This window comes from Hippopotamus amphibius, chromosome 13, assembly GCF_030028045.1.
Source record: "Hippopotamus amphibius kiboko isolate mHipAmp2 chromosome 13, mHipAmp2.hap2, whole genome shotgun sequence".
NCBI lineage: Eukaryota > Metazoa > Chordata > Mammalia > Artiodactyla > Hippopotamidae > Hippopotamus > Hippopotamus amphibius.
The window spans coordinates 66,539,412-66,567,340 of record NC_080198.1 but is presented as its reverse complement, the minus strand read 5'-3'; the positions used below and the strand labels follow the sequence as shown (position 1 = coordinate 66,567,340).

Below are 27,929 nucleotides of genomic sequence, written 5' to 3'. Positions count from 1 at the left end.
AGTAGAGACTTAAAATTAACAATTTTCACTGCTTCATAAAGGACATTTTTACATTAAACTGTCCCCTGTCAATGTGTGGCATGAAGAGTAAGATGCCTACAACTACAGTTTAACCTAGATTGATGCTTAAGTACCAGTAGTATTAACCAACATTGCTTTTGTACCATCAGTATAAATGTCAACACAGTGAAAAAGGCAAATAGCATCTCAGCGTTATGAAAATACCATCAAAATCACAGACCCGCTGAAAAGGCCTCAGGGACCCTCAGACTATTGCTGGCCTATAGTGACCCAGGATCTGATTGAGAGCTGACATTCCTCACTTTCACCAGTCCTTCCTTTGTGCATACCACACTCTGCCTACAGAAATACTACAGATGAATAAGTGGTTTCTGTGGTCTACCAGGGGAGAGTTCACAAATGTTTGTGAAACAAGAATTAAACCCTTGAGTAGAGGTTCTTAAGAAAATAAGTTATTTCCTACACAGAGATCTGAGAAGGTTTTGCCTAGGTCCCAGAATGTTCCAGACAATTCTTTTGCTGAGGCCAAAATAACTCAGTATTGAAACAGACAACAATGCCGGAAGTTGGTTTAGCTGTGTAGCAATTTGGAGAAAATATCAATTTAGACTCAACAAAAATACAGATAAATTTTAGAAGTAAACTGAAAAATAAAGCCATAGAGGAGATAAAATAGAATTGCTACAGAATTTTATGGAATTTAGGGGGTTGGAGGGTGTATTAGTTAGATAGAGCCACCATGATAAATTACCACAAACTGAGTGGCTTACACAACAGAAGTTTATTCTCTTTTATGATCTCACAGGCTAGGAGTACAAAATCAAGGTATCAGCAGGGAACCAAACCAATTCTCTGAGGCATTTCTCCTTGGCGTGTAGATGGCCATCTTCTCCCTGTGTCTTCACATGGTCTTCCTGCTGTGTTCATCTGTGTCTGAATCTCCTCCTCTAATAAGGATACCAGTCATGCAGGATAAAGGCCTAGTGACCTAAGTTTAACTTAATTATCTCTTTAAAGGTCCTTTCTCCAAATACAGTCACATTCTGAGGTATTGGGGCTTAGGACTCCAACATATGAATTGGGGGGTGGGGAGACACAGTTCAGCCCCTAACAGAAAGGAATTTCATCTTAAAAGGAACAGAAGAAACCATAAAGAAACAAAACAGATATGAAAAATAAAGATTAAACATTTCAATGTCTCCAAAAATTTAAAATATAAAACAATTTGGGATAAATATGTGCATTTAGTATCTTAATAAACAGTTCATACAAGTATTAAAAAAAGAAATACAATTATTCCAATAAGAAAAACATGAACAGGACTTCCCTGGCAGCTCAGTGGTTAAGAATCCTCCTGCCAATGCAGGGGGCACGGGTTTGATCCCTGCTCCGGGAAGATCCCACATGCTACGGAGCAACCAAGCTCTTGTGCCACAACTACTGACCTTGTGCTCTAGAGCCCTCGAGCCACAACTACTGAAGCCTGAGTGCCTAGAGCTGTGCTCTGCAACAAGAGAAGCCACCGCAATGAGAAGTCTGCGGGCACCGCAACTGAAGTCCATGTGCAGCAACAAAGACCCAGCGCAGCCAAAAACCAATCAATCAATCTTAAAAAAAGAGAAAAATATGAACAGATAATTCACAAGGAAGATGGCTGCTGAACAAATGTATAGAAATTTGTTACCTTCACTTGAAATCAATAATATTAAATCAAGATACCTTTTTTACCTTTCAAATTAGAAAAAAATTTTAAATGATACCATTACATGCTCTAGAGAGAGCGTGTGCTCATCATCTATGGTTTAAACTAGTAATAAAACCCTTTTCAAAAGCAACTTAGTAATATATATCCAAATCTATAAGTTATGTGGTGATATTTTTAACCTATAACCCCAATGCTGGATATTTAGTCTATGAAACCAACACAAAATAGGTTAGAAGCCATAATTGAGGTATTATTTAAAGTAGGAACCTAACTGTCCGATACTAGGGGAAAAGTGCATCCATCCACTTTGTGGGCTATCATGCAGCCATTGAAAGTGAAAATAACGAAGGCTGTGTAGCAATGTGGAAAGCACTCAGGATAATTTTTAAAGACTATCAAATTGTGTGTGTACTATGACTTTAATTATAGGGAAAGACTGTTAAGACACATACCAGAATAACTTTAGATGGTTGTAACTTGAAGAATTCTGAGCTTCTCCTCCTGTTTTTTGTATTTTCCATAAGGTGTTTAAGAATCATCTATTTAACTCTGCATAGTTTCCAAAGTAGGTAACCCACGGTCCCAGTGATTGCAAGTTTCTGATAAAGGGTTATCTAAGACGGTGAGTACCAAATCTTCCCACTGTCTATTTTCTTGTTTCTCTTTCTAGGTCCTGGCAGTGCGTGTGAACAATTTAAGGAAAATGGTACTGATATCAATATTGCTGTTTTTGCATTATATCAAACAAACCATCAAAATGTCGAAAACCTGGTGAAGTGGGCAGACGTTATCTTTTTAAAACTTACGCTTGGGAAGTATTAATAGTATTCCAGGACTGGGTGAAATCTTAGAAAACATTAAGCCAATGTTTTCCCTTTTGGATTCACAAACTATTTTCATAGTAGTATATAATCCTTCAAAGCCCTCAGGAATTTTAATAATAACTTCATTTTTTCATTGTGCAGTTTTGCAAATAATTTTGTATAGAAAGGTAACTTTTGCATAGAAATGTAACTATAAAGAAAAGGTATTTAGATTGCTCTATTAATAAAGGTGGCATAGAATTCATCTTTATACAATATTTACAATATTTGTAATAAAAACGTATGCTGGAAATGCTTATTCTCCATTTAACCAGTGATGCCCACTGTTCATTTCACTTTAAGTTAGTCGTGTAAAAGATGAGAGGTTTATTTTTGAACATCAAACTTATTTTAAAACATAGAAATCAGGCTATGACATAGTATCAAAAATAAATAAAAAGAGCTTGTATAATATGTTACTTGGAGTTCTTTCATTCTGCATCTAGAAAAGGCAAGGGATGTATTTTTTTTTTAATACTGTGTTTTCTTTCAAAATGATGAGTGAAGGTTTTCAAACTACTAATTTTAAGCACTTCTCAAATAATTAGCAGGGTGGGGAGTTTTTATTCACAATAAATGAAATGCAAAGTTAGACAAAATTGCCACTATATTTTCTCTTTTTAAACATGTCTTAAGGTAGCAGCGACATCTTGGTGGGCTACATTAAAAACAAAAAACAACGAATGGCCAAGAGGCACAGGAAAAGCTGCTCAACATCACTAATTATTAGAGAAATGCAAATCAAAATAACAATGAGGTAGCACCTCACACCTCACACAGAATGGGCATCATCAGAAAATCTACAAACAGTAAATGCTGGAGAGGGTGTGGAGAAAAGGGAACGCTCTTGCACTGTTGGTGGGAATGTAAACTGATACAGCCACTCTGGAGAACAGTATGGAGGTTCCTTGCAAAACTAGAGTTACCATACGAGCCAGCAATCCCACTGCTGGGCATATACCCAGAGAACACCATAATTGAAAAAGACACATGCACCCCAATGTTCATTGCAGCACTATTTACAATAGCCAGGACATGGAAGCAACCTAAATGCCCATCAACAGATGAATGGATAAAGAAGATGTGGTACATATATACAATGGAATATTACTCAGCTGTAAAAAGCAATGAAACTGGGACATTTGTAGTGACATGGATGGACCTAGAGACTGTCGTACAGAGTGAAGTGAGTCAGAAAGAGAAAAACAAATATCGTATATTAACACACATATGCGGACTACAGAAAAATGGTACAAATCAACCGGTTTGCAAGGCAGAAATAGAAACACAGATGTAGAGAACAAACATATGGACACCAAGTGGGGAAATCGGGGAGGACTAGGCGGGAATGAATTGGGAGATTGGGATTGCCATATATACATTACTAATAAGAAAAAAAAATACCAAATTGTAAACTCTAAAAAAATACAAAAGAAAAACAAAAAACAAAAACCAACAAAAACCAACTCCCCCAGCAAACACAACACAAAACAAAACACCAGATGATTGTATCTCAGATGCGATAAAAATCTCCATGAGACAAATTTACTGAATTACCATGCACTTCAGTAACTTATAAGCTTAAATTGTGGTCTTAAAGCAGTCATTGTAAGCATAAATTAAACAACTCACCACTAAGAATAGAAGCATTAAATTCGTTATTCATTAATTGCATTAAAGTTAAAACCATCAACACAGCTAGAGGTGGCTGGCTGAGTGACTGAGTCATCAGTACACATATTGATCTCCACTAATATGTGACACCAATTTGGAAACTCTCAAACTCTAGTTTTAAAAGAAAACAAAAAGACACACAAAAAAAGAAAAAATAATAAATAGCCCTTTTAGATTGACTTTTAAAAAAGAAAGATATGGAAACAGAGATCATTACCACCTTGGAAGATGATATTAACCTCCTGAAACACCTCTACAATACCCAGAGACCAGGAACCCCTGGTGTAGCACAACCCTGTTTGACTGGACGATGTATGAGATCAGAGAAGCTAAGTGATCTGTTTCAGGCCACACAATTAACAATTAATGTGGCTTCAGCTACCTTTAGACATTAGCCATAAGACAATTTACCTTCCCATTTACAAAAGCTGCTCTCATTTGGTTTACACATTTGAATTGAAATATGTTGGATATGATGGGGAAAGAGAATTATCCTAAATTATACTAACAGTTTTTTGTTTGTTTTTGTTTGTTTGTTTGTTTTGGCCAGTGAGGTGTGTCTTGTGGAATCTTAGTTCCCTGACCAGGAATGGAACCCAGCCCACAGCAGTGAAAGCAAGCGTGGAGTCCTAACCACTGGACCACCAGGGAATTCCCTAACTTTACTTTTAATAATCACAACATATCTATGTCATTTCTAAGTTTTAATAGTGCACAGAACTTTTTGAAAAATACTGGATAGTATTTTGCATAGTCCCCTCTTTTATTTCAAGTCTATGAATCCAATCTTCTCAACATATTGTGAATTCCATCATCAAGGGTCCTCAGTAAGTTTAACACAGCAAGCACTTACAAAATGCAAACTTTTTAAACAATAAGCCTAATAAGCCATTTGAGCACTGCCTCCTTTTCTTAATCTTATCTGTAACAGGAAAAAACTAAGCACAGCAAAGACGTCAAAAAGTAGGAGATATGGGACTTTGATAGTCCTGTAATTAATCATAAGCAGCTAAATGTCTTTCGCTAGACGAGTTGCTTTTGGTCTTGTAAAAATGCTCCCTTCTCCAAGTTGTCCCACCAACTTCTTTGAGCTTTACTTTTAAGCCCAATGTGCCTGTTACAGTAGTAAGTGGGGCAAGGACTTGCTGGCCCAGGGCTATCCATCATTAATCTCAAAGAAGTATTAATTCTCACAGTAATCCTCTAAACTAATCTTCACCTCACCCCTAAGTTACCACAGCAATTACTGTGTCTTAGGGTGGGTTCCCTAGAAGCAAAGTCTAACAAGATTTGGTTGTGGTGATTTATTGAGGGAATGCTCTCAGGAGAAAGGGAGGAAGGGAAGAATGATAAAAGAGGCAAGAAGCTACACAAAGATTTGGTCTCAGCTGGAGTCTAGCTGCAGCCTAATCCTTTCCAGAGCTCTGAAGCATGAATTACACTGAAAGAGTTGGCCCTACCTTGCCACAAGGGGATAGATTTTTGCGCCTCCATGCCAGTTGGTTGGTTATTGGTGTGAGGAGGGGAGGTCAAAAGACCAGACCAGGACAAGGCTGCTTTCTTTCAGCTGAGGGCAATTCCCTGGGGAACAGGATAGCTGGGAACTGTTAAGGAGCCAACACTCAGGAGCTGAGAGAGGCAGATACTAGTCCATTTATTAAAGGGGATCTGGGCAGGGCATCTAAAGTATCAACAGCAGCTACTACACCTTGGCATCACATCTTCCTCTGGACCACCACCCAGAAACTATAAAGAAAGAAAAAATGTGAAATATCAAAAAGATACTAGTTTTACACCAGCATAGTAAATAAAGGAGAAAGAGCATATGTCGAGAGCTCTAGAGTTGTGAAAGGCATGGACTAAAAAATAAGATGTATGTACTCACATGGCATAGATGACATGAATTTTATCTTCACTCAAGACTCCAAGAATCCTAAACTAGCTGAATTTAACACTTTTACATTCAACATTTTCCCAACCCTAATGAAAAATATTACTTATTATTCTATTCCATAGCTGAAAGCAAAAATATCCACACTTGGAATCCTAGACAATACTACATATAAGACTGAAAGTGTTGTCTATTATGGAAACTCTGTATCTTTACTGTTTTAATATAAAGTTTAGTAACATATGACAATGAAAAAATTCAGTATTTTATTCAGTTCTGAGGTATAACATAAAATACATACAGTCTGAAAAATGTTTAAGACAAAATCCTATTAGCATAGCACAAAAGTTAATGATATATCCCACAATGGTAGCAAAATGTATAAAGTTCTTTTCTGAATTTAAGTCCCCCAAAGTAGAAATTAAGAAATAATCTTGAAAGAGCTTTATGTAATTTCATTTAATGTTCATTTTTGTCTTCATGTCTAGAAAGCCTTCCAGCAAGACTGTAATGACACAAAGTATTATGTACTTAATTGGCTTTTAGGACCTATAAATTTATCTTTGCGCTATGATCATAATTTGTATTCTGGTAAGATTTGATAGGAATAGACTGAAGAGAATCAGGATGGTAAGCATAACTCTATGAGAGATTTAAACCTAGCTGGTTAAAATAAATACTTTGAGTGTTTTATGGTCTGTGAAGAGACGAGGGAACTTACCAGTCTGTATCCCCTTTCCTAGTAAAGTCATGAGGTGCTGTGGATATTACCAGTCTTCAGCTCAGTTATACAGTAAGTCAGACACACATACATCACAATCTATTCTGTGTAGCAAGTGTAATTGACATGCCTTGATAAGAAAAAGGATGTCAATCATTGTAAGCAATGATGGCAAGAGATGCCTCAAAGGGAAATGAAACACACCTGGTGATGCTCAGACATGGCTTTCCAGGTACACAGCCATTGCTCCTTCCTGTTCCTCCCCATAGCATACCCTCCAAAACTCAGAGTGGAGCTAACAGGCAAGATAGGAAGTCAGTTGTTGGTAACTTATTTAGCATTAAAACATCAGAGGGAGAAATTAGGAGGTTATAACAAACTAACAACCCTGCATAACCCCCGACTTTAAAAAATTCACCACCGCACTGACTAAATTCACATTACTGAAAAACAACAAATGAAAATCTAAGACAGTAAGCAAATAGTATATACTTTAGAAAAATCTTTAATGTGTTGTTTTGAACAATTCTATGAAACTTTAAATATGCAATGTAATTATATTTTCTATTAACCTATTTCATTGCAAAATTCTTCATTCAGGGCTCAGAGGTTCTAGGATTATCAGTGATGCCAAAAATTCTGAGAAAATCTGACCAAGTCACAGCTGTTTGTAAAATTTTTTCCATCTCTATTTAAAAAAAAAAAAAAAATCTCTTTAGCACTTGGACAAGGGAAGGTATGCTACATAGTGATGGCCTTTTAATTTTTATTTGTATTTTGTTGGCAGTTCAGTTCAGTTGGTTTTGACAACATTTATTGATATTGAGCACCTACTATGTACCAGGCACTGGACTAGATGCTGGAGACACAAAAATAAGACATGGTCCCTGTCCCCAAGGAGCTTACAGTCTCTTAGAGGCAAACAGGTAGTGCAAAGACATAGAGTTTATTCTAAAATGGACAAAAATGTCAGTCATGTAGTAATATTGGGCCTTTAAATACAATGGCATGTCATCATTTGTAATGCCAAGGCAGACAATTAAAATGAAGACCACTTGCATGTGATAAAACAGTAAAATCATTAAGACCTAAACTTTAAAGATTCACATGATAAAGGTAGTTAATACTAAAAGTTTACACCATAGTTTTTCAAGTATTTCATACTTAGAAATATTATTGCCCACATTTGTGCTATAGTCAAAACCGTAATTCCAGGTTACTGAATCATTCACATCTCAGCATGCTGGGGTTCAGTTTCTCACTGAGTTTATGAATTAGAATGGCTAATTCCTCAGTTGCTTGGCTCTTGTCCTCCAAGAGTTCATAGCGAAGGCTGGAGATATCTTGCTTGATTTCTTTTAATTCACCTATGGTATTTGTATTAAAAAAACATAATCAGTAATTTGCTCTTTGTATTTAGAAAAACACAAAGTGTGAAATTCATACCATATGAATACATACATTTGTCACAGAACATCTCCAATGTAGTTACTTCAGATGTTTTCCTTTAAAAAGTTTAAGAAATGTCTGCCTTTAAAAGTGTATTGACTTTTGGGAAAAAGCTATAAAAGTAGTCTACCTATAAGTTTTAAAAGTAAAACTCAGCTAAAGCATTGCCTTGTGGCTCAGCCAAGTTTTAGCACAGGGTGATTTCTCTGTTAACTGGTCTATAATCAGGGTATCTCCTCTCTGTCTTCAGGGAGTTCATCTGGTTCCCTGAGCCATAAGGGTTGACGCCTATATGGACCATCTCCCATTGCTAGGCTGGAAGGGAATCCTAGCAAAATGAAACATTTCTAAAAATGAATCAATCTATTTAACAGGCAAATACTCACACGGAAGAAGTAAACTGAGGTCAAGTTTGAAGTAACGGAAAGGAAGGAAAAATAGTAGGGGTGTTTCTTAGGTAAGGCAATGGTAATGAACATGGAGTCAAAGAACAAACAAACTAGTTTGTGTGGCACAGGGGATGATGTATAAGGAAATAACAAGCAATGGTGAAATTAAGGAGTTTAGATACCACTGGCAATGTTTACACACATTGAAGTCTCCATAAGAAACTTCTGGCTATAAAAAACAACTATTCCCATATTGAGCTTGGTAATATTTTGAGCATGTGTAAACCGCAATTGAAAACTGGATTCTCTTGCAAATAATTGTAATGTAGATAAGCCATTGACCTTAAAAGGTAAACCTTGGGGCATGAATTTATCTTGAATCCAAGAAATGATTCTTCAAATCATTGGCACGTCAATAGATTTCTATAATAGAATCATACGTAAAGCATATCTTTCATGATATTTCCTGGTATATTTATAATGCTTTAAAGTATAATCTATGTTCTTTTATTATACTAATGTTAGAACCTTTTATTTTAAGGAATTTTAACTCTTCCTCAAGAATACACACAAAGCATTTATTGATTCTTTTTTGTGGCCAAAAAAAAGGGGGGGGAGCTTTTCCTTTTGAATGTGGCAATATAGAGGAAATAAAACTGATCAAATTTGAAATCATGAGGCCAGTCTTTGGTGGAAGAAATGGATTCTCACAACATTTAGTATCATATCTGGACCATAAGCCCAGTGGTCCCTCTTTCACTTTCCTACTATCATACACTTCTTCCTTGTTTTTGAGTTATGGGAAGCCTACACACTAAGTGTTGTACTTAGTCTGTCATATAGGAAACACAAATTACTCAACCTCTTTGGAATTTAGTGTCTTCATTTATTAAATGAATAGGTTAAGTTATATGATATACTTTCTCAGAGAGAACCTTGTTCCAAACTCCAAATTTTCATTAATTTATTTTCCCCTTTTGTATAAAAGGACTTGGAAGACGGCTCCTTGTTTCTGAAGCTGTCATGGTGGCCCAGTTCTCCCCTTCACTTAGTTTTTTTGTTTGTTTTCAGGGAGGTCATAGTACAATTGATAAGGTTTCTGCTTTCTAAACTAAAACTCAGTTCCAATCTTGTCTCTGAGACTGCTTCTAGGTCCCCATGATTGGAGTTTCGCTGGTTTCCAATCACACATTCTTAGATTTCTACAAACACATACCATTGTATTGACCCAGATTTGGAAGGGATTCCTTGCATCAATCAAGTAATGGCTTCAAAGCTCATCAGCAGTTTAGTTTAGCCCTTTCTTATCAGTGTAGCTATATCTAATAGCATCTCACTGGTGCTGAAAGCTGTAGTTTCCATTTTTAGGGCAATTTATTTGTCCCTGGTTGATTTCTTTCCAACTCTGGACCTGTGCTTTGGCTTACGCCCCAGCCTTTGATGAAAAAGTTTTATAGTCCAGACAGATGTGCTGCCTGGGATATGCCTGGAAAACAGGCACGTTTAAGTAAGGTGCCAAGAAGAAACGGGAAAGGCAAAAGAGAAGCACCAGATGAGAAAAACAGGTTAGAAATTTCTTTCTGGACAACAGAGTAAAGATTTTTCTCAAGAAATGTGGATTCTGTCTGAGCCAACCGTTATTTCACTTGCATCACCAGAAAAATGTTAACACTCCCTGAAACAGAAGTGAAACTACAGACTCCTTATGTAATAGGGATTAAAAACTCCCAGAAAAATGGCAGACTTTACATTCTAAGAATCAGTTAGGGCATTCTGTAGCGATAAACTGTCTCTTATTGGCATTTTTAAATAACTGTTTCTTTAAAAAGAGTTTTAGAAATGCAACGTAAGATTCTCCTGTCAGTCCTGGAGGAACTCAAAGTTACCTGAGACTGGATTTTTTTTTCTTTTCTTTCTTTTTTTTTTTTTTAAGCTCTTTATTGGAATATGATTGCTTTACATCCTTGTACCAGCTTATGAGGTACACCAAAATGAATCAGCTGTATTTATACACATATCCCCATATCCCCTTCCCTCCCGCGACTGGATTTTTAAAGTATCCTTCAGTATGAAGTTTTCCAAATTCATGAACTTAGTTGTAAAAGGGTGTTTCTCAAGTTGAAGGTGCTTACCTTCATTAACTTCGTCATTTTCTTTGTCTACTTGTGCTTTCAAAACATACCGCTTTATAAGTCTTTTCATTATCTGCTGTTGGGCAAAAGAAAAAAAATTATATCACCAATGATACCCACAAGTAATCTGGATCCTATTTCCCAAAGAGCCTTACAAACCTGCAAAGCAAAAAACTTAGGGAGAGAAACGGTATGTAACTATTTACAGAAGACTCACCTAGATTTCAGAATTAATCCCTTTTCACCTTGTACTGAGTTTTACTGCATAATCCACAAATATCCCCCGCCCACCCATCACCCCCACCCCCACTCCACTCCAGGAATGCAAGAAGCTTTTAAAAAAGTTAAGTTGAAAGACTTCAACTCATGGTTTCTCTTTTAACGAATGATTTCTCTTTAAGGTGCATTCGCACTATGTTATCATCTACAGATACTACCTTATTTCTCACTGTTTAAAAAATATATCAATATATGCTCAATACAGAGAATTTGGAAACTACAGAGAACTAAAAAATAAACAAAAATCATCAATGATCCCACCGTCCAAAGATAATCATTGTTGTTATTTTAGTGTATGTCTTTCCAATACCTTTTCTTTAAATTTTGTGTATATACTAATTACTATATGTATTACATTTTACGTTTTCTAAACACTATACATTCTGTTACATTATATGTTTTCCTCTCATAGCAATATATATTGTGAATATATTTCAAATTAACTAAGTGCTCTTACAAGATAGTTGTTTACCTATATGGAAAAAATTAAATTGGAGCCCTACTTCATACCATGTACAATAAAAAGAATTCCACATGCATCTTAAATATGAAAGACAAAGCTTTTAAATCCTTTAAAAGAAAGTATAGGAGAATGTATTTATAAATTCAGTGTACAACTGGATGTTTTTTAAACAAAATAAAAAATTCTAATTATAGTACTTCTACTATAATTATAATTCTATTATAATTTCTACTTTTCAGATTGATAAACTCAACTTCATTACAGTTAAAACGTCACTAAAACTTCTGTTTATAAAGATACCACAAAGAAAGTAAAAAGGCAAGCCACACACCAGGAGAAAATATTGACGATACTTACAACTGGTAAAGAATTTGGATCCAAGATATACGAAGAACTTTAATTTAATAAGAAAAACTCAAATAATCCAAGAGAAAAATGGCAAAAGACAAACTGGCACTCCACTGAAATGGAATTGTGAATGGTCAACAAGCATATAAAACAATCTCAAAATCTTTTCTTGGAGAAATACAAATTACAAATAAAAGGAGATACGTGGGGGTGGGGAGGGGAACTGGATGGAGGTACTCAAATGGTACGAACTTCACTTCAGGCTATAAGATAAATAAGTACTAGGGATGTAATGTACAACATGATAAATGCAACTGACACTGTCGTATATTATATATGAAAGTTGGTAAGAGAGTAAATCCAAAGAGTTCTCATCCCAAGAAAAAAAGTTTTTTTCTATTTTTTAAATTTTGTATCTATATGAGATGATGGCTGTGCACTGAACTTATGATAACCATTTCATGATGTATGTAAGTCAAGCCATTACACTGTACACCTGAAACTTATACAGTGCTATATGTCAATTATATCTCAATAAAACTGGAAAAAGGTTAAAAAAGTGATACAATTTTATATCTAAAAAGGGGAAAATTAATAAATCTTATAATGCCAAGTGTTGGAAGCGATATGGATCAATGGGACTTTTGTACTTTACTGGCATGAGTATAAGTACAGTAGACCACTTTGAAAAACAATTCGGCATTATCGTTTTTTTATTGAAGTACAGTTGATTTGCAATATTATATTAGTTTCAGGTGTACAACGCAGTGATTCAATAGTTTCATAGGTACACTCCATTTAAAGTTATTATAAAACAATGGCTATCTTTCCCTGTGCTATACAACATACCCTTGTAGCTTATTTTATACATCGTAGTTTGTACCTCCTAATTCCCTATCGATTTGGCATTATCTTTTAAAGTTGAACACTTGCATATCTTTTCACCCAGAGAGGCCACTCCCTGGTCTAGGGCCTAGAGAAACTTTGCACATGTGGACCAAGAGACAGACATAGACAAGGTTTATAGCCATCTTGTCTGAGACAGCAAAAAACCTGGAAACAATCCAAACAAATACCCACAGGAGAACAGACAAATAAATCATGGTATGTTACAGCAATGTACTATCACTGTGTTCACTAATGGAATTAATTAATGCAATTAATGAACCATAGCCACACACAACAGGATGGATGAATCTTAGAAGCATAAATGTTGAATGACAAATTCAAGTTGCAAACTTCAAGAAGTATGAAATCACCCTTATGAAGATACTAAATAACGGGTAAATCTACACAATGCATTTTTAGGACTATCTATATATGTGATACACCTATATTTGAAAAGAAAACCAAAGCAAAGGATGAGAAACCCACACTTCAAGATAGTGATTACCCCTTAGGTGGGCACAAGGGTGTGGCCTAGGGAGGAGCACCCGTGCATGGAGGCAATGCACAGATAATGTTATCCCTCTCAGGGAGGTGGTGGCTTCCCAGGTACACATGTAATTATACTTCACAATTGATGATGCAGTGCACATATTCTTGTGCATATATCAAAAGTCACATTAAAAAGATAATAAAGAAAAGAAAAAAAGGTCTGAACTGAAATGCAGATTCAGTGAGGGTGGAAAATATACCTCAGTTTTAAGAAAGTAAAAATTGTGAGTTGAAGTGACCAACTAGGTGCCAAGGTCAAGTAAAAAGGAGAAATCTAGGATAATTCGAAATGTCTGTCTCAGAGAATAATGACAGATCCAGAGGGAGCTCATGCTTTCAAAAAAGAAATGCGAATTTTATCAGTGATAATAAAATATGTATAAAACTTGTTGTGTGGAATCTGGACCCCAGGACAGACTCACAGCTGGGTGGATCTTAGCCAGGACTCATTCACTCATTCACCAAATATTTAGTGACCACCAGCTCTGGGCCAGGTACCACACAAGGCACAGTGAACACAAGCCTTACTGCAGTGAAACTTCGCTGGAACAATTCAGTATGAGAACTGACCATATCAGGGATATAATTAAGTTTACGGGACAATGCAGGCATATTCCCATAGAAAGGAAAAAACAAAGAAATGTTTCTCAGTTAAAAGCAGCTTGAATAGAGAGATCAACTCGATGATGGGTGATGACTTAGAGGGCTGGGGTAGGGAGGGTGAGAGGGAGTTGCAGGAGGGAGGGGCTATGGGGATATATGTATAAATACACCTGATTCACTTTGTTGTACAGCAAAAACTGACACAACAGTGTAAAGCTATCATATTCCAACAAAGAGCTTAAAAAAAAGCAGCTTGAAAGGCAGTAATACAAATCAGTGGGAAAGAAAAGACTACTCACACAGTTTGGAGGTTCCTTAAAAAACTAAAAATAGAACTACCATATGATCCAGTAATCCCACCACTGGGCATATACCCAGAGAAAACCATAACCCAAAAAGAAACATGTACCATAATGTTCACTGCAGCACTATTTACAATAGCCAGGACATGGAAGCAACCTAAATGCCCATCAACAGATGAATGGATAAAGAAGATGTGGCATATATATACAATGGAATATTACTCAGCCATAAAAAGGAATGAAATGGAGCTATATGTAATGAGGTGGAGAGACCTAGAGTCTGTCATATAGAGTGAAGTAAGCCAGAAAGAGAAAAACAAATACTGTATGCTAATTCATATATATGGAATCTAAAAAAAAAAAAAAAAAATAGTACTGATGAACCCAGTGACAGGGCAAGAATAAGGATGCAGATGCAGAGAATGGACTGAAGGGGAATCTGGGACAAAGTGAGAGAGTAGCATAGACATATATATACTACCAACTGTAAAACAGATAGCTAGTGGGAAGTTGCTGTATAACAAAGGGAGATCAATTCGAGGATGGGAGATGCCTTAGAGGGCCAGGATGGGGAGGCTGGGAGGGAGTCGCGGGAGGGAGGGGATATGGGGATATATGCATAAATACAGCTGATTCACTTTGGTGTACCTCAAAAGCTGGTACAAGAATGTAAAGCAATTATATTCCAATAAAGAGCTCAAAAAAAAAAAAAAGAAAGAAAAGACCACTCAGTAAATAGTGCCGGAGACAATGGACTACCCTTACGGGGAAGTTAAAATTACATCTTCCTTGCCCCATATATTAAAAAAAAAAAGAGAGAGAGAGCCACATGGATGAAACATCTAAATGTGAAAAGCAAAAACTTTGAAAGGAATACGGTAATGTTTCTTGAGAAAGCTAACAAGAAAGATAAGACATAAGGAAAAGACTGATAAATCTGACCACACTAGGACAATTTACAACTTTCATACAAGGAAGAATACCCATAACATGTAATCTTATGTCAGATGGGATGTTTCCTGTTGTCCTGGAATTGTTGATAAACCCACGACTGATGACAAAGGATGCTAATTACCCCATGGTCTAAGGCCACGCGGCCACCTGCAGTTGGAGCCAGCCACCTCCCCTCAGGGCTTACTGAGAATCACTGGACCACTACTGGACGTACCGACTTTCTCCTCACCTTCCACAAGGAAAAAGAATAAGACACAGGAGGGATCACGGGCTTTGGGGGAGAGAGGTTGTTCTCTCGGTTACCTGTGTGGAAGGGAGAAGGTGCACCCCGCTTCCCGGAAGCGAAGGGAAGAAGGCAATCCAAGGTAATCTAAAGTTTAGGGTTGCCCATAGGAAAGGGAGCCTCATCCTGTTCCCAATTAAATGTCTATTCCAGCAGACTTGCTGGCCTGCTCCTGGTAACTTAGTCAAGAAGGAAAAAGAAATGAGATAAGAGAGGAACAGCCATTGGGTCAACCTATACTCTCAATATTTGACAAACAGAGACACATTTCCACTATGTTGGGTAGAATACACATCCACTATGTTGGGTAGAAACGATCATCTTTTCAATAAATGGCGCTCGGATAATGGGCTATCCTTGCGGAAAAGGTAAAAATTAGATCCACACCTCAAGTCAGGGCTAGCTCTCTGCCTCAGGGAGCTGTGCAAAGGGGAGGCAGCCCACGTCACCTTTTCAAACCCTCTAAACATGCCCCCGCCCAGTTAGACAGGCAGCACTTTGGTGCCTGCCACAAGTGGGGCATCCAGATTTGATCAGTGTTAAAGCACTAGTGACCAACAGCAAGGAAGAGACTGCGACCTGCAAGGGAAAATATGTTTGCCCTTTGGCTTCTTCCCCTTCCCTCTCCACACAGCAGAGGATGAACACCTAGAAGAGTTAAGGGCGCAGGTGTGAACAAAGTGGACCATAGCCTTCAGCCACTGGAGTCACAGAGAGGTTTAGCTTGTGCTAGGAGTGAGGAGAAGAGCACTAGATTTGATTTGGAGGGTTTCTTTCTTCTTTCCTTCCTTCCTTCCTCCCTCCCTTCCTTCCTTTAATTTTTATGTATGTATGTATGTATGTATGTACGTATGTATATATATATGTGTGTATATGTATTTTGGTGCATCTTGTAGGAATCTTAGTTCCCCAAACCAGGGATTGAACCCAGGCCTTCGGCAGTGAAAGTACCGAGTTCTAACCACTGAGCTGCCAGGGAATTCCCAAGTTTCAAAATAAACATAACCATCTCTTTAATTACAAACATGAGACTTTCTAATACCCCAAAGTCATTGGAAAGTTATGGAGTCTCGACAAGGTGTTATAAAGGGATCCTCCATTCAGTGGAAAGGAAGAGTTCAAAATAAGACAGTGGAAAAGTATTGCAAATAAAGTCACATTTATACGTTCACAGGCTGCAACTCCTTAGTGAACCCATTACATGAAGTTAAAAGACAAACCAAAGAGTGAGAGAAGCTGCTTGCCAAACATACTGACCAAGAATCAGTATCTAGAACATGACAGAATTTTATCAATAATGTAAAGACAAACAGCCAAGTAGAATTAGGAAAAAGAACTCAAATTCACAAGAAAGGAAAATTGAATAACCCACAAATGTATGAAAAGATGTTTAATCTCATTGGTAATCAGAGAAGAGTAAATTCAAAAGAGTAATACCAATTCACACGTATAAGTTTGGCAAACATTGTTTTCTTTTGAAAAAAATTCAAACCCACAGAAAAGTTGAAAATAAAGTGACTTCAAACAAACTTTTCACCTTGATTCACCAATGTTAGATATTTGCCACATTTGCTGTATCTTGCTCTCTGCATCTATTATTATTATATTGCTAAAGCATCTGAAAATAATTTTCAGACCTCATGTCCTTTTATCCCTAAATACTTCTAAGAACAAGAATGTTCTCTTATATAAACATGCTACAATGATCAAACTTCAGAAAAATTAACATGGATCAAACTGTTTAATACATAGTACATATTCTGTCTCATTTTCCCAATCAAGGATCACATGTTGCTTTTAGATGTCGTGTATCTTCAGTCTCCTTCAGTCCGGAACAGTTCCTTGGCCTTTCCGTGTCTTTCATGATGCTGACATTTTTGAAGTATAAAGGGAAGTTGTTTTGTAGTTGGCAAAATTTAAAAATTCTGATAATACCAAGTTCTTGTGAGAACACTGCTAAAGTCCTATACCCTGTCACTGGAAATAGAAATTGATGTAACCACTCCCAGGTATATAACCTGGAAAAACTCTTACAAGTGTGCAAAAGGAGACATTTACTAGGATGTTCAATACAGCATTATTTATAATAGTCAAAAATGGAAAATAAGTTAAATTTTCATCAACAGAGGAATGAATAAAAAATCGTGTATTCATTCAACGGGATATTATACAGCAGTTAGAATGAAAAATAAGATACATGCATATCAATATAGAAAATTCTCAAAAATATAAAGTGAAAAAAATAGAATATGTAATATGTTACTTACATATATTTCAAAACCATGTAGGACTAGTATCAGTACATAATGGTATGAATATACTTATATAAGTGATAAACATAGTAAAGTATACATAGGAAGAACATACATTAACTTCAAGATGGTGAAGATTGCTAGGGAGAGATGAAAGCTAATGTAATGGAATAGGGATATTTTAGTTGTATCAAAATTTCCTTACAAAAAAGATTCCAAAAGAATATGACAAAATATTCATATTTATTAAAGTTAGATGGTAGTGGCATAGATGTATAACAGGATATTTTGTGATACCTTTCTGTGTTTGAAATAGGTCAATCAAAATTTAAAATATAATAAAAAAAACAATTAAAATACTCTTATAAGTAGGTTTTTAATGCTGCCTAGCAAATCAAAGTGCCTCACTAGCCGGGGCATTCATTCCATCTTCAGCAGCCAATAGTCCTTCAGTCATGATAAACATTTTTCACTTTTACAAACAAAGCTGTAAAAACTTCAGCTTGTAAAGAAACTGAGAATAACTCAGGGCTTATCGGGGTCTTACTTAGCACCATGCAGAAGTGCATTATTTAGAAATACTATCTCTATCAAAAAATAAAACTTCTTAAAAATTGAAGTGAGGCAGAATGGGTTTGGAGTCAAAAATCTCTGAATTTGAATGCAGGCCTTTGTTTACTAGCTGAGTGAATTAAAGGTGCTTAAACTCTTTAAGCTTCCATTTCCTCATTTATAAAATGGGGGTAATAAAACTCAGCTCGTAAATTGTACAGATTAAATAATCAAATGCATGTAAAGCATAGTTCCTGCTTAGAAAAGGGCAGCTCTTGTTACTATTATTTATAAAGTTTGAAGACTAAGATACTGCTACCCACATAGTACAATACTAGTATAATACTCTTAAAACATTTATGTAACATTATTCAAAACCACACTTAGAAACTCTATGAAAACTTACATTTATTGCCAGAAGGGACAATAACAGGAACATAAACTATTTTAAACATTCATGTAGTGTTCAAGTTCCCTAGAAATATCCTGAACAAAACTATTCAGATTAAATTCCCTCATTGAAGCAAAAAGAGGAAGGCATATTCATCTCCATTTCATCTTTAACTTGCAGGGAAAATTATAGTTACAGGCTTAAATTTTTTCCCTTAAAAATTGGATGTGTTTTAAACTTTCCATGTATCCCACAAAAATGTTCATCTTAATATTTATAGCTTAAATATACTTATCTACCACTGCACCAAGTTGGAGTTTCTCTAAAAAGCAAGAAGACACCTGCTATTGGGCTGAAATAGCAGTTTCCCCACACATGACACTACCTGGTAATAGTCCATCTCTTAGTTCATGTCGGAAAGATAATTGATGTGAATTCCAAAATGATCTGCAGCTCAAAGGGGCAAAATTTAGCCATTTCCATTCTATTAGGTAGCTTGTCTGGTGAACCCAAGGCAGTATTGTGAAGCAGTTGAGAAAGTGGGCTGCAAGGACAAGTTGCCTGGATTTGAGTGTGTTTTGAGTGCAGTTATTTACAGCTACGGAATCTTGGTGACAATCTGTGTAGTAGAAATGTTAGAATCTATCTTGTAAAAGATAATACAAGTTAATTACATAGAAGGTGCTCAATTAATATAACTATTATTCCTTATTATCATTTATGCTTCTTTTATAAAGAAAATCTTGATTAACCAGTCTTAATAATACTGGTACTGCAGGCAAGGATCATGAAACTTGTGAGTAGTAAAAGTATCATTTAAAATATTATCTTTACCTAAATTTCCAAAGAATTTGGAATAAAAGCCAGTACCAAAAATTAAATTGATCAATAACAGAATCATCTTCTTCCCCTTTTGGTCAAATTGCTAACTCATGCAACAGAAGTCTATAAATTAACTTTCACATTGTACAAGCCTCCAGGAATTATCCATAGTTCTCTGTATGAGCATGTGAGTCACTCTTTAAGGAAGACATTTCTCTGTCCATGATGTGGAAAGCTTGGTGGTAGGTGCCTCAAACAACTCTTGCAAACAAATCCAAGTTCATTTCTCAGCCCTCCATTAAGACTGGGTGAAGGAGTGAGATTTGGATGGTTGGATATGTGCATACGCCCTGCCTTTCCAAAAGGCATCAAAGCTTTTCTTTTCACTTGCTTATTTTTTACTGATTCAAATTCAACTAACAACGGTTAAGTACTCTATCAGATACTTTTACATTCATTTTCTCATTTACTCCTACAGAGAAGCCAAATTTGACTGATATCAGTAGGTTCTATAATTTGAATTTTAGCAATCTATAAGGTATGAATATAAGGTAATACGATGGATTTGGACAAACACAAAGAGCTTGGAAGCAGAGAGCAGAATTTTAGGCAGGGAAAGGTCCTTGGAAATCATGTGTTTTCATGTTTTCATACCACTGATTGTGACACACTCTGCAGATCACCACTGCACAGCCTCTGAATAAACAACTGTGATTCAGACCCTGCTGCTTTTCCCAGACAGCTGGTTTAGTCTATTTTTGGACAATTGTAGCTGTTAAAAAATTCCTTTGTATGGTGCCAAAATCTGCTTCACTGTACTTTCTAACTACTGGTCCAAGTTTTGTTCTTTGGAGAAACAAGAGACTAGATTTCCTTCTTCTTCTACTTGATCAGTTTCCAAATATGTTCCTCCTCTTGGGTTTCCCTGGGTTCCCACACCATTTTACTTACAGCTCACCTATACCACATAGCCATATCCCAGGGCTGTATGAACATTTGCCTACTTTTTTCTTTCCTTCCCTTCCTTTCCACCTCCGTGCTGCCCTTCCACTCCCGTGGAGAGATACTTGAAGCCATGGACTGCATCTCTGTAGTGTTACAACCAAGGACCATGCATAACAGAGGATATCCTGACTGCGCCAAGAGGCTTACTGGGAATGTCTCATATTGCCATGTGCTTCCAGTAAAATCAAGCCTACATGGATTAGATCAGAGACCATCACGTAGGCCAAAGACAGTCCAACACTATCCCGGCCAAAGGTGTTCCCAAGCCAAACAAGGCTGTTAAAGCAGAGCTGCCACAGAAGAGAGCGGACAGATAAGAACCTACAGCCCAGCTTTCGTGGAGGCTTACAACATATTTCCATTTCTCAAGGTCAAATTAGCATATCCATGCACTTTTAACTTGAATTAACACACATATTCACGAGCAGAATTCAATCATAGCTACCCCTCCATGTCTTTATGTTCTCCAGAAAAAAAATCACCCCCAGTTTTTCAAAAAATTCTTTATATACACAAAAAATTACCTTAGCATGCTATTAATAATTAATGTTAATATAAATAATACTGCCATTGATCAAGGCATTTTGAAATTTTTCTTTTGTTGCCCTTCGAGACACATCTGAATCTCTGTCTTTGAAGTAACTGTCTTGGAGAGAAAACATTCATTTGAATGTAAAACATGTAAGGTGGTGACCTGATTGGTAACAGCCACATATTTTTTTGAAGGTGTATGTAACACCTTCAAGTCTTACTTTTTTTTTTTTGCCAAGCCCTGAGGCATGCAATATCCTAATTCCCCAACCAGGGATCAAACCTGTGCGCCCTGCAGTGGAAGCACAGAGTCTTAACCATTGGACCACCAAGGAAGTCCCAGGATGTGACTATTTTTGAAACAATGTGAAGTCAGGTGGAACTCAGTCTTGTTAATAGGGTGAATGACTGGCTGAGTTCAGTAATGAGAAAGTAACAAAGCACTTTCATGTGTCTTATAAACTAATTATAAAAGTAATTCTTTAGAGATATTCCAAAAACATTCTGATCTGTGATAGAACCATTAGAATCAGTGTATTCCAAAGGTCATCCCTTTGGAAAAAAAAAAATCCCATTTAGCAGATTAAGATCTGGAATTTCTTTAAGGTAAATCATACAATCACACTACATGAAACAAAAATCCATAACAAATAAACCAATTATTGTCACTCATGGAGTTCACAACAGGTAGATTTATATCTAAATATAACCAACACATTTATATGAAATTTGGTGTGTATATAGCTGATTGAGACTTTTTCCCTCAGTTTCTCTTTTTTCTACTATCACTTTTGGGGAGCTACAGAAGATTATGCCACAGGCACAGGGAATTCTTCTCCTTAGAAAATATGAAATGTACAGGATTCTGGAGTCTCTCGGCATTTAGCAAGGATCATCTCATGTACAGACATGAGCAATTTTCAATTGACAATAAACTTAGAAGTTTCTCCACTTCTAAATCACTCAAAAGCAATAAGGAGAATAGGAAACGGAAACACTAACTCCTTCGTCAATGAGACTTACAGGAATCCACATCCTTTTTTAGAAAGGTTGTATGTAAAGGTCAAATGGGGATGTAGAGAAATGCCAAGAGCAGACATCCATGGCTGAGAACGTCCCTTGACCTTCTGATACAAAGGCTACAGAAGCTGAGAATACAGGGCTGAAGGAGTAATTATAAAGAAAAGCTGTATTTGCTAGAAGTGAGTGAGGTGGAGAGGGAGAGCCTGACTTGTGAACAATCCTGCAGTGCTATTCTGGACAAGGGAAAACAAAGAATAACTTGAACTCACATACATAACCTTGTGCCTAAAGGCAAATTCCTATTAGCCTGGGATGGTGCCCTGGAATTCTCTGACCCCACTTCAACCTCCTGAAAGCAGCTGGTCCAAGAAGGACTCACTTCATTCAAAACTGACTGATAGTTGGTACGGAATCTACAGAACACCTATACTAAGCCCAAGAAAGAAAGGATAAAACAAACAGCAAATAAAGAACACGACTGGAAAAATGCTAAAGAAAAAATGAAAACACATAATGCCATTATTGAAACATAATCTTTTAAAAACAGGAACCAATCATGTCTTTGAAATAAGAGCACAAGAAAAAAATGGTAAGCCAAAGGAGGAAATAATATGTAAGCTGGAAAATCTCAAGAAGAGGAGGAAGAAAAAAATTAAAATCATCACAGAAACGAAAGATACATTTGAAGCAGTGCATATGAAGATAGACAGGAATAAAAGAGAGGATGGGAAAAAAGGAGCCAAAGGGAGAAATGGATGAAAAATTCAGAAGGCACAGAGAAAAAAAGATTCAGCAGGCATCTAACTGGTATCTTTGAAGAAGAGACCCCAAATAATGGAACAGAAAAAATATTTCAAGGTATAATTCGAGGAAATTATTCAGAAATAAAAGAAGACTTGAACGTACAGACTGAAAGGACAAACTCCATGCCAGGAAAAATTCATATAGATTCACCTACAGAACAATCAATTGCAAGTTATTGGATCAACAAAGAAAATTTGGGCATTCAAATCAAAATCTCAGGTCAACTATATGAGAAAAACAATCAAGCTGGCCTCAAACTTTTCCATAACAACATTCCATTCCAGGAGCAGTTGAGCAATGTTTACAAATATATCAAGAAAATAAAGTCATATCTAAGAATTTTACAGCTAGTCACTATGAATATATAGAAATCAGAAAACAGTTTAGGACATGAAATAACTCAGGGAACATAGTTCCCATGAGCTCTTTTTGAAGAAACTGGAGGAAGACCAACTTTACCTGACAAAGAGATTAATGGAAAATTAAGGCAAAAAGACTGGTGGTTGAGTACTGACTCTGTTTAACTCTGGACTAAAACTAAAATAAATGTGGATTAAAATCCTACAAGGTAGTGAAGGGGATCAGAAAATATCCCCCAATACACCACTTTGATAAAAGATTATTTTGAGCTGAAGACAACTGAGAAGCAGAAAACACAGAAAGAGCTCACTGCCTTCCTCCCATCTGCCCAAGAGCAGGACATAAATTTCTCTTTGGGAAGGTCTTCTCCTCCCCTCTCCCATACCAAGAGGAAGAGAAAGCTGGCTCATCACTAGAGGCAGAAAGTTGGCTCAGAGATGGGTCTGCACAAACAGAAACCTTACTACAGTAGCCCTTATCGTCCATTACTTTACCCATATATTCACCTTCCCACAATTCACCACCCCTGGGAGCCCAGACCTCTTTTCCTTGGTCTTGTCTCTTCTCCACAAATTCGTCACCCTTTTTAGGATGGTATATAAACCCCGAATTCTAACTACTTCTTTGAGTTACTCATCACCGAGTTCTCCCATGTGTTTGCACCTTGCATGCATAAATAAACTGTTGTTTTCTTTTTTTCCTTTACTCTGCCTTTTGTCAGTTTAATTCACAGGCCCCAGCTACTGAACCTAATGGGTAGAGGAAAAGTTTTTTTGTCCCACCCCTACCGTTCTAACGATTTAACTAGCAAAGCTGGGAGGAGGAGGGGAAAATAGTGAAACATAAAATAAATACATTGATTTTTTTCATATTTTAGAGCTGGAGGGTCAAAATATAAAACTTAAAACTTATAAATCAAATAACAGATATAAGTATGTGTAAAGCACAAAGACAAATAATATAATGCACTTTAGCAGAGACTGACAATTCTCTTTCCTGGTTTTTTAGCTCAGCACATGGCCACTAGGAATTAAGACGTATTTCCCAGCCTCCACTGCAGATATATTGTTTGTGTAACTTTACAGAAGTTCCTTATAGGAAGGAGGCATCTTTCTTCCCTCCAGTAGTTTTCTTGGACCATGAGATCATGTTAGAATGAAAGCCAATCATGACAGAGCAATATGGTAGAAACAGCCTGGGTCCTTGACCGTGGTAGGTACCACTCCAGCCCTGGAATAACCACCTCTGCATTTCTATGCTCTTTTAGCCACTTAGTGGTTGGTATTTGGCGGTTTTCTGTGATTTGCACCACTTAATCCTCACTCTGAGGACTACTGTAAAATGATACTGGGTACATGAATGAAGATTTGAACAAATGGAAAGGTATGTCATAATCTTGAAAAGGAAGACACATTATAAAGATGTCAATACTTCTTAAGTTAACACAATCCCAATAAAAACACCAACAGAATATTTTGCAAACTAGAGAAGCTGACTGCAAAGTTTAAATAGAAAAAAAAAACAAGAAAGAATAACCAGGAAAATGATGCAAAATAAGAGTTTTGAAGTATGGACACATGTATGTGTTTCTGTGTATTTTGGTTGATTTTGTTTTAAACTATAATAATGAAAACAATGTGGTTCTATAGCATATTGAGAGCCGAGAAATAAATCTAAGTAGATATGAGAATTTAGTAAATGGTAATATCCAAAGTGATATTTCAAATCAATAGAAAAGATAGATTATTTAACACACCCAGCTGTGTAATCATCTCGAAAAAAAGTAACTTTGGATGCCCACCCACACATTGCATCAAAATATATTCTATACAGACCAAATATTATCGTGTAAAAAGTGAAACCATGAGAGTGCCAAGGAAAATATGGGTAAAAAATTTCTTAAATATCCTCATATGGGACAGGAGCTTTCGAAACAGGACACAAAATCTGAAGCCAAAAAAATTTGTAAAGTTGACTACACACAATTGTTTAAAGTTGGGAAAAAACACCCATAAATATTAAAAAGACACACAACAAACTGGTGGGGGGAGAATTCTCAACTCACATCACAGGCCAAGGGCTGATTTTCTTAAAAGAATTCTTAAAAGAATTAATTAATTCTTAAAAGAATTCTTCCTGATTTAGAACAAAGAGCCCATCAAGAAAAGTAAATAAATACTGGGTCTTAAGCATATAGAACACTAAGAGTAAAAAGATGGTCAAATTCATTCATTACATAGAATGCGAAGTAAAACTACACTGTGATATCATTTTCACCTATCATTTTGGCCAAGACAAAAACCCTTGGTAACATATTATTGGCAGATTAAGGAGGAAATGGGCACTCGCATACATTTATCATTAAGAATATAAATTGGTACAAGCCCCACCAAAATCAGTTTGATAATAGCTAAAAAATTAAAATGCACATATACATCAACCAGACAAGTCTGTAGATCTGCACATTTCATGTATACAAGGTCACTTACTGCAACATTGCTCGTAATAGTTAAATATTGGCAATATCCTCTATTTCCATCAATAGAAGGCTGATAAATTAAATACCATCATATAACAGAATATACTGTAACCATTACAAAGTAACGGCAATTACTTTGACAATCAGTGTGCTAAGCAATTCTGCAGAATGTGCTGCTTCCAAGAGAATTGTATGAAGAAGACAACACCCATTAATTGTCATTTCCATTCATTATACATTCTTTGATCCTCATTCTTGTGATCTTGTACTCAACAGAAATCTAAAGATTTGGTAGTCAAAGTGATCAACCAGACAGAAAGGACTATGTTCTCTTCTGAGTTGGAAAATAGTGTTGAAATGTCACATCCAATATAAAAGTGCAACAGATACTTTAAAGTAGTACTGATGTAACAGTACAGCCTAATAGTCCCTTTGAAAAACAGATTATCTGGAGAAATGTATCTGGTTTTTTAATACCATGAGAACATTATTTTCCTAATATACCATAACTCCCACTGTTTTCTCCAGCTCAAGGTACATGGAAGTAACCTCTGGAAATTGTGGCAACACTTTGCTTTCAATATCACAAGGAAACTCTTCTTCCTCAATCAAAAAAAAAAAAAAAACAAAAAAAAAAAAACCAAAAACAAAAAGAAGAAGAAGAAGGAGGAGGAGGAGTAGGAGGACTTGGACTCTGATTTCGAAAGTGCCCTCCAACTAGCATACCATTTTCTCTGTTCTGTTCTGCCCTCATAGCACATCTGAAGAACTGAAGAATATAATTCTGTTCACTATTCACACACACACACACACACACGAACACAGAGACATCTGAGGAACCACACACAGATAAAGAAACATGTCTGATGACCGCTTACCTGATAACGTGTTGGCGGAGTGAGAATGCTGTTAAAACTGTGTGATTCAAAAACTCTTGAGTTAGACTGAGTGAAGAGGTTTAACTAGGAAAAAATACAATTAACCTAGTAAATGAGAATACATTTATTTGGAAATCATAAATATAATCTACTTTATTCTCCCTGATAACATTTCTGGCGTCAACATTTCCGAGGGACCTTTTGTAGAAGCTGAGTTTTACGAATGACTTCATATATTTCCAAAGGCAAAAATGAATGTGAGCAATGCGCTCACATTTATCAAAAGGCTGGCAAGATGGACTTTAATAGAACTGCTTAACTGAAAAAATATTTTTAAAAGTTTGCTCACGTTAAACACAATTGTTCCTGGGGTCCTTGTATACTTTACCAAAATGTCCTCATGGCGGTCTAGAAGGAGAAGTTGCACAGAAGCAACTCTGTCTGCTCCTCAGCCTATGTTCCTCTCCTACACTTGAAAAGAAACTACAAGTTCAGAGGGTATCATTTGGTATATTGTAATCTTAAAACAAGGGCCAAAACAAAACGTTTTCCTAAGTATCCTGGTCTTACACTGTCCCAAGGTTCAACACTTTGGAGAGAATTAGACTAAAGTATTTCGGTTTTCTTTTCTTTTCTCTCTTTCTTTTTAAGGTTTAACTTTCGAGTGGGTAGGAACAGAAAGCGAGAGGAGAATGTTGTTACTGACTACACTTCACATATGTGAACAGGGCCTGCATCTTTTTGCAAATAAGTTGCTACCTATAAGGTGTGATTCAAAGGCAGAACCCTTTATCCAAAAAAATGTGTTCACTCCACCACCTGTCTTCCCACTATCATAACTCAGGAAGGAGTGGGATACTAGGGAGGAAGGAAGTGGCACTTATAGGTAGGGATCCTCCTGGGACTTCCCTGGTGGCGCAGTGGTTAAGAATCTGCCTGCCAATGCAGGGGACAGGGGTTTGAGCCCTGGTCTGGAATGATCCCACATGCCGCGAAGCAACTAAGCCCAGGCACCACAACTACTGAGCCCACATGCCACAGCTACTGAAGCCCACTCGCCTAGAGCCTGAGCTCCACAAGAGAAGCCACTGCAACGAAGCCTGCATACCACAACGAAGATTAGCCCTTGCTCGCCACAACTAGAGAAAGCCCTCGCAGCAAAAAAGACTCAATGCAGCCAATAAATAAATTAATTAATTAATTAGTTAATTAAAAAAAAAGGATCCTCCTGATTTTGTCCTCTCAATTGTGGCAGGAGAAAACCTCACCTAACAAAGTTAATTCTCCTATTTGTCACTAGAGGCCAGTCTCTGGCTAT

The 27,929-nt window shown here is 36.6% G+C and overlaps 1 protein-coding gene across 1 annotated transcript in view; it reads right to left on the bottom strand.

Annotated features, from left to right (window-relative positions):
* Window positions 1–8,025: 8,025 nt before the first annotated feature.
* The window catches only part of TRPC3 (transient receptor potential cation channel subfamily C member 3), a 61,833-nt gene continuing 41,929 nt past the window's right edge, over window positions 8,026–27,929 (bottom strand). Inside the window, exons 10-12 of the mRNA XM_057705508.1 lie at window positions 26,612–26,695; window positions 10,846–10,921; window positions 8,026–8,242 (exon numbers count right to left, since the gene is read on the bottom strand). Of these exons, the coding sequence (XP_057561491.1) occupies window positions 8,100–8,242; window positions 10,846–10,921; window positions 26,612–26,695 (303 nt within the window). The 3' untranslated portion in view covers window positions 8,026–8,099. The remainder of the gene's footprint in view (window positions 8,243–10,845; window positions 10,922–26,611; window positions 26,696–27,929) is intronic.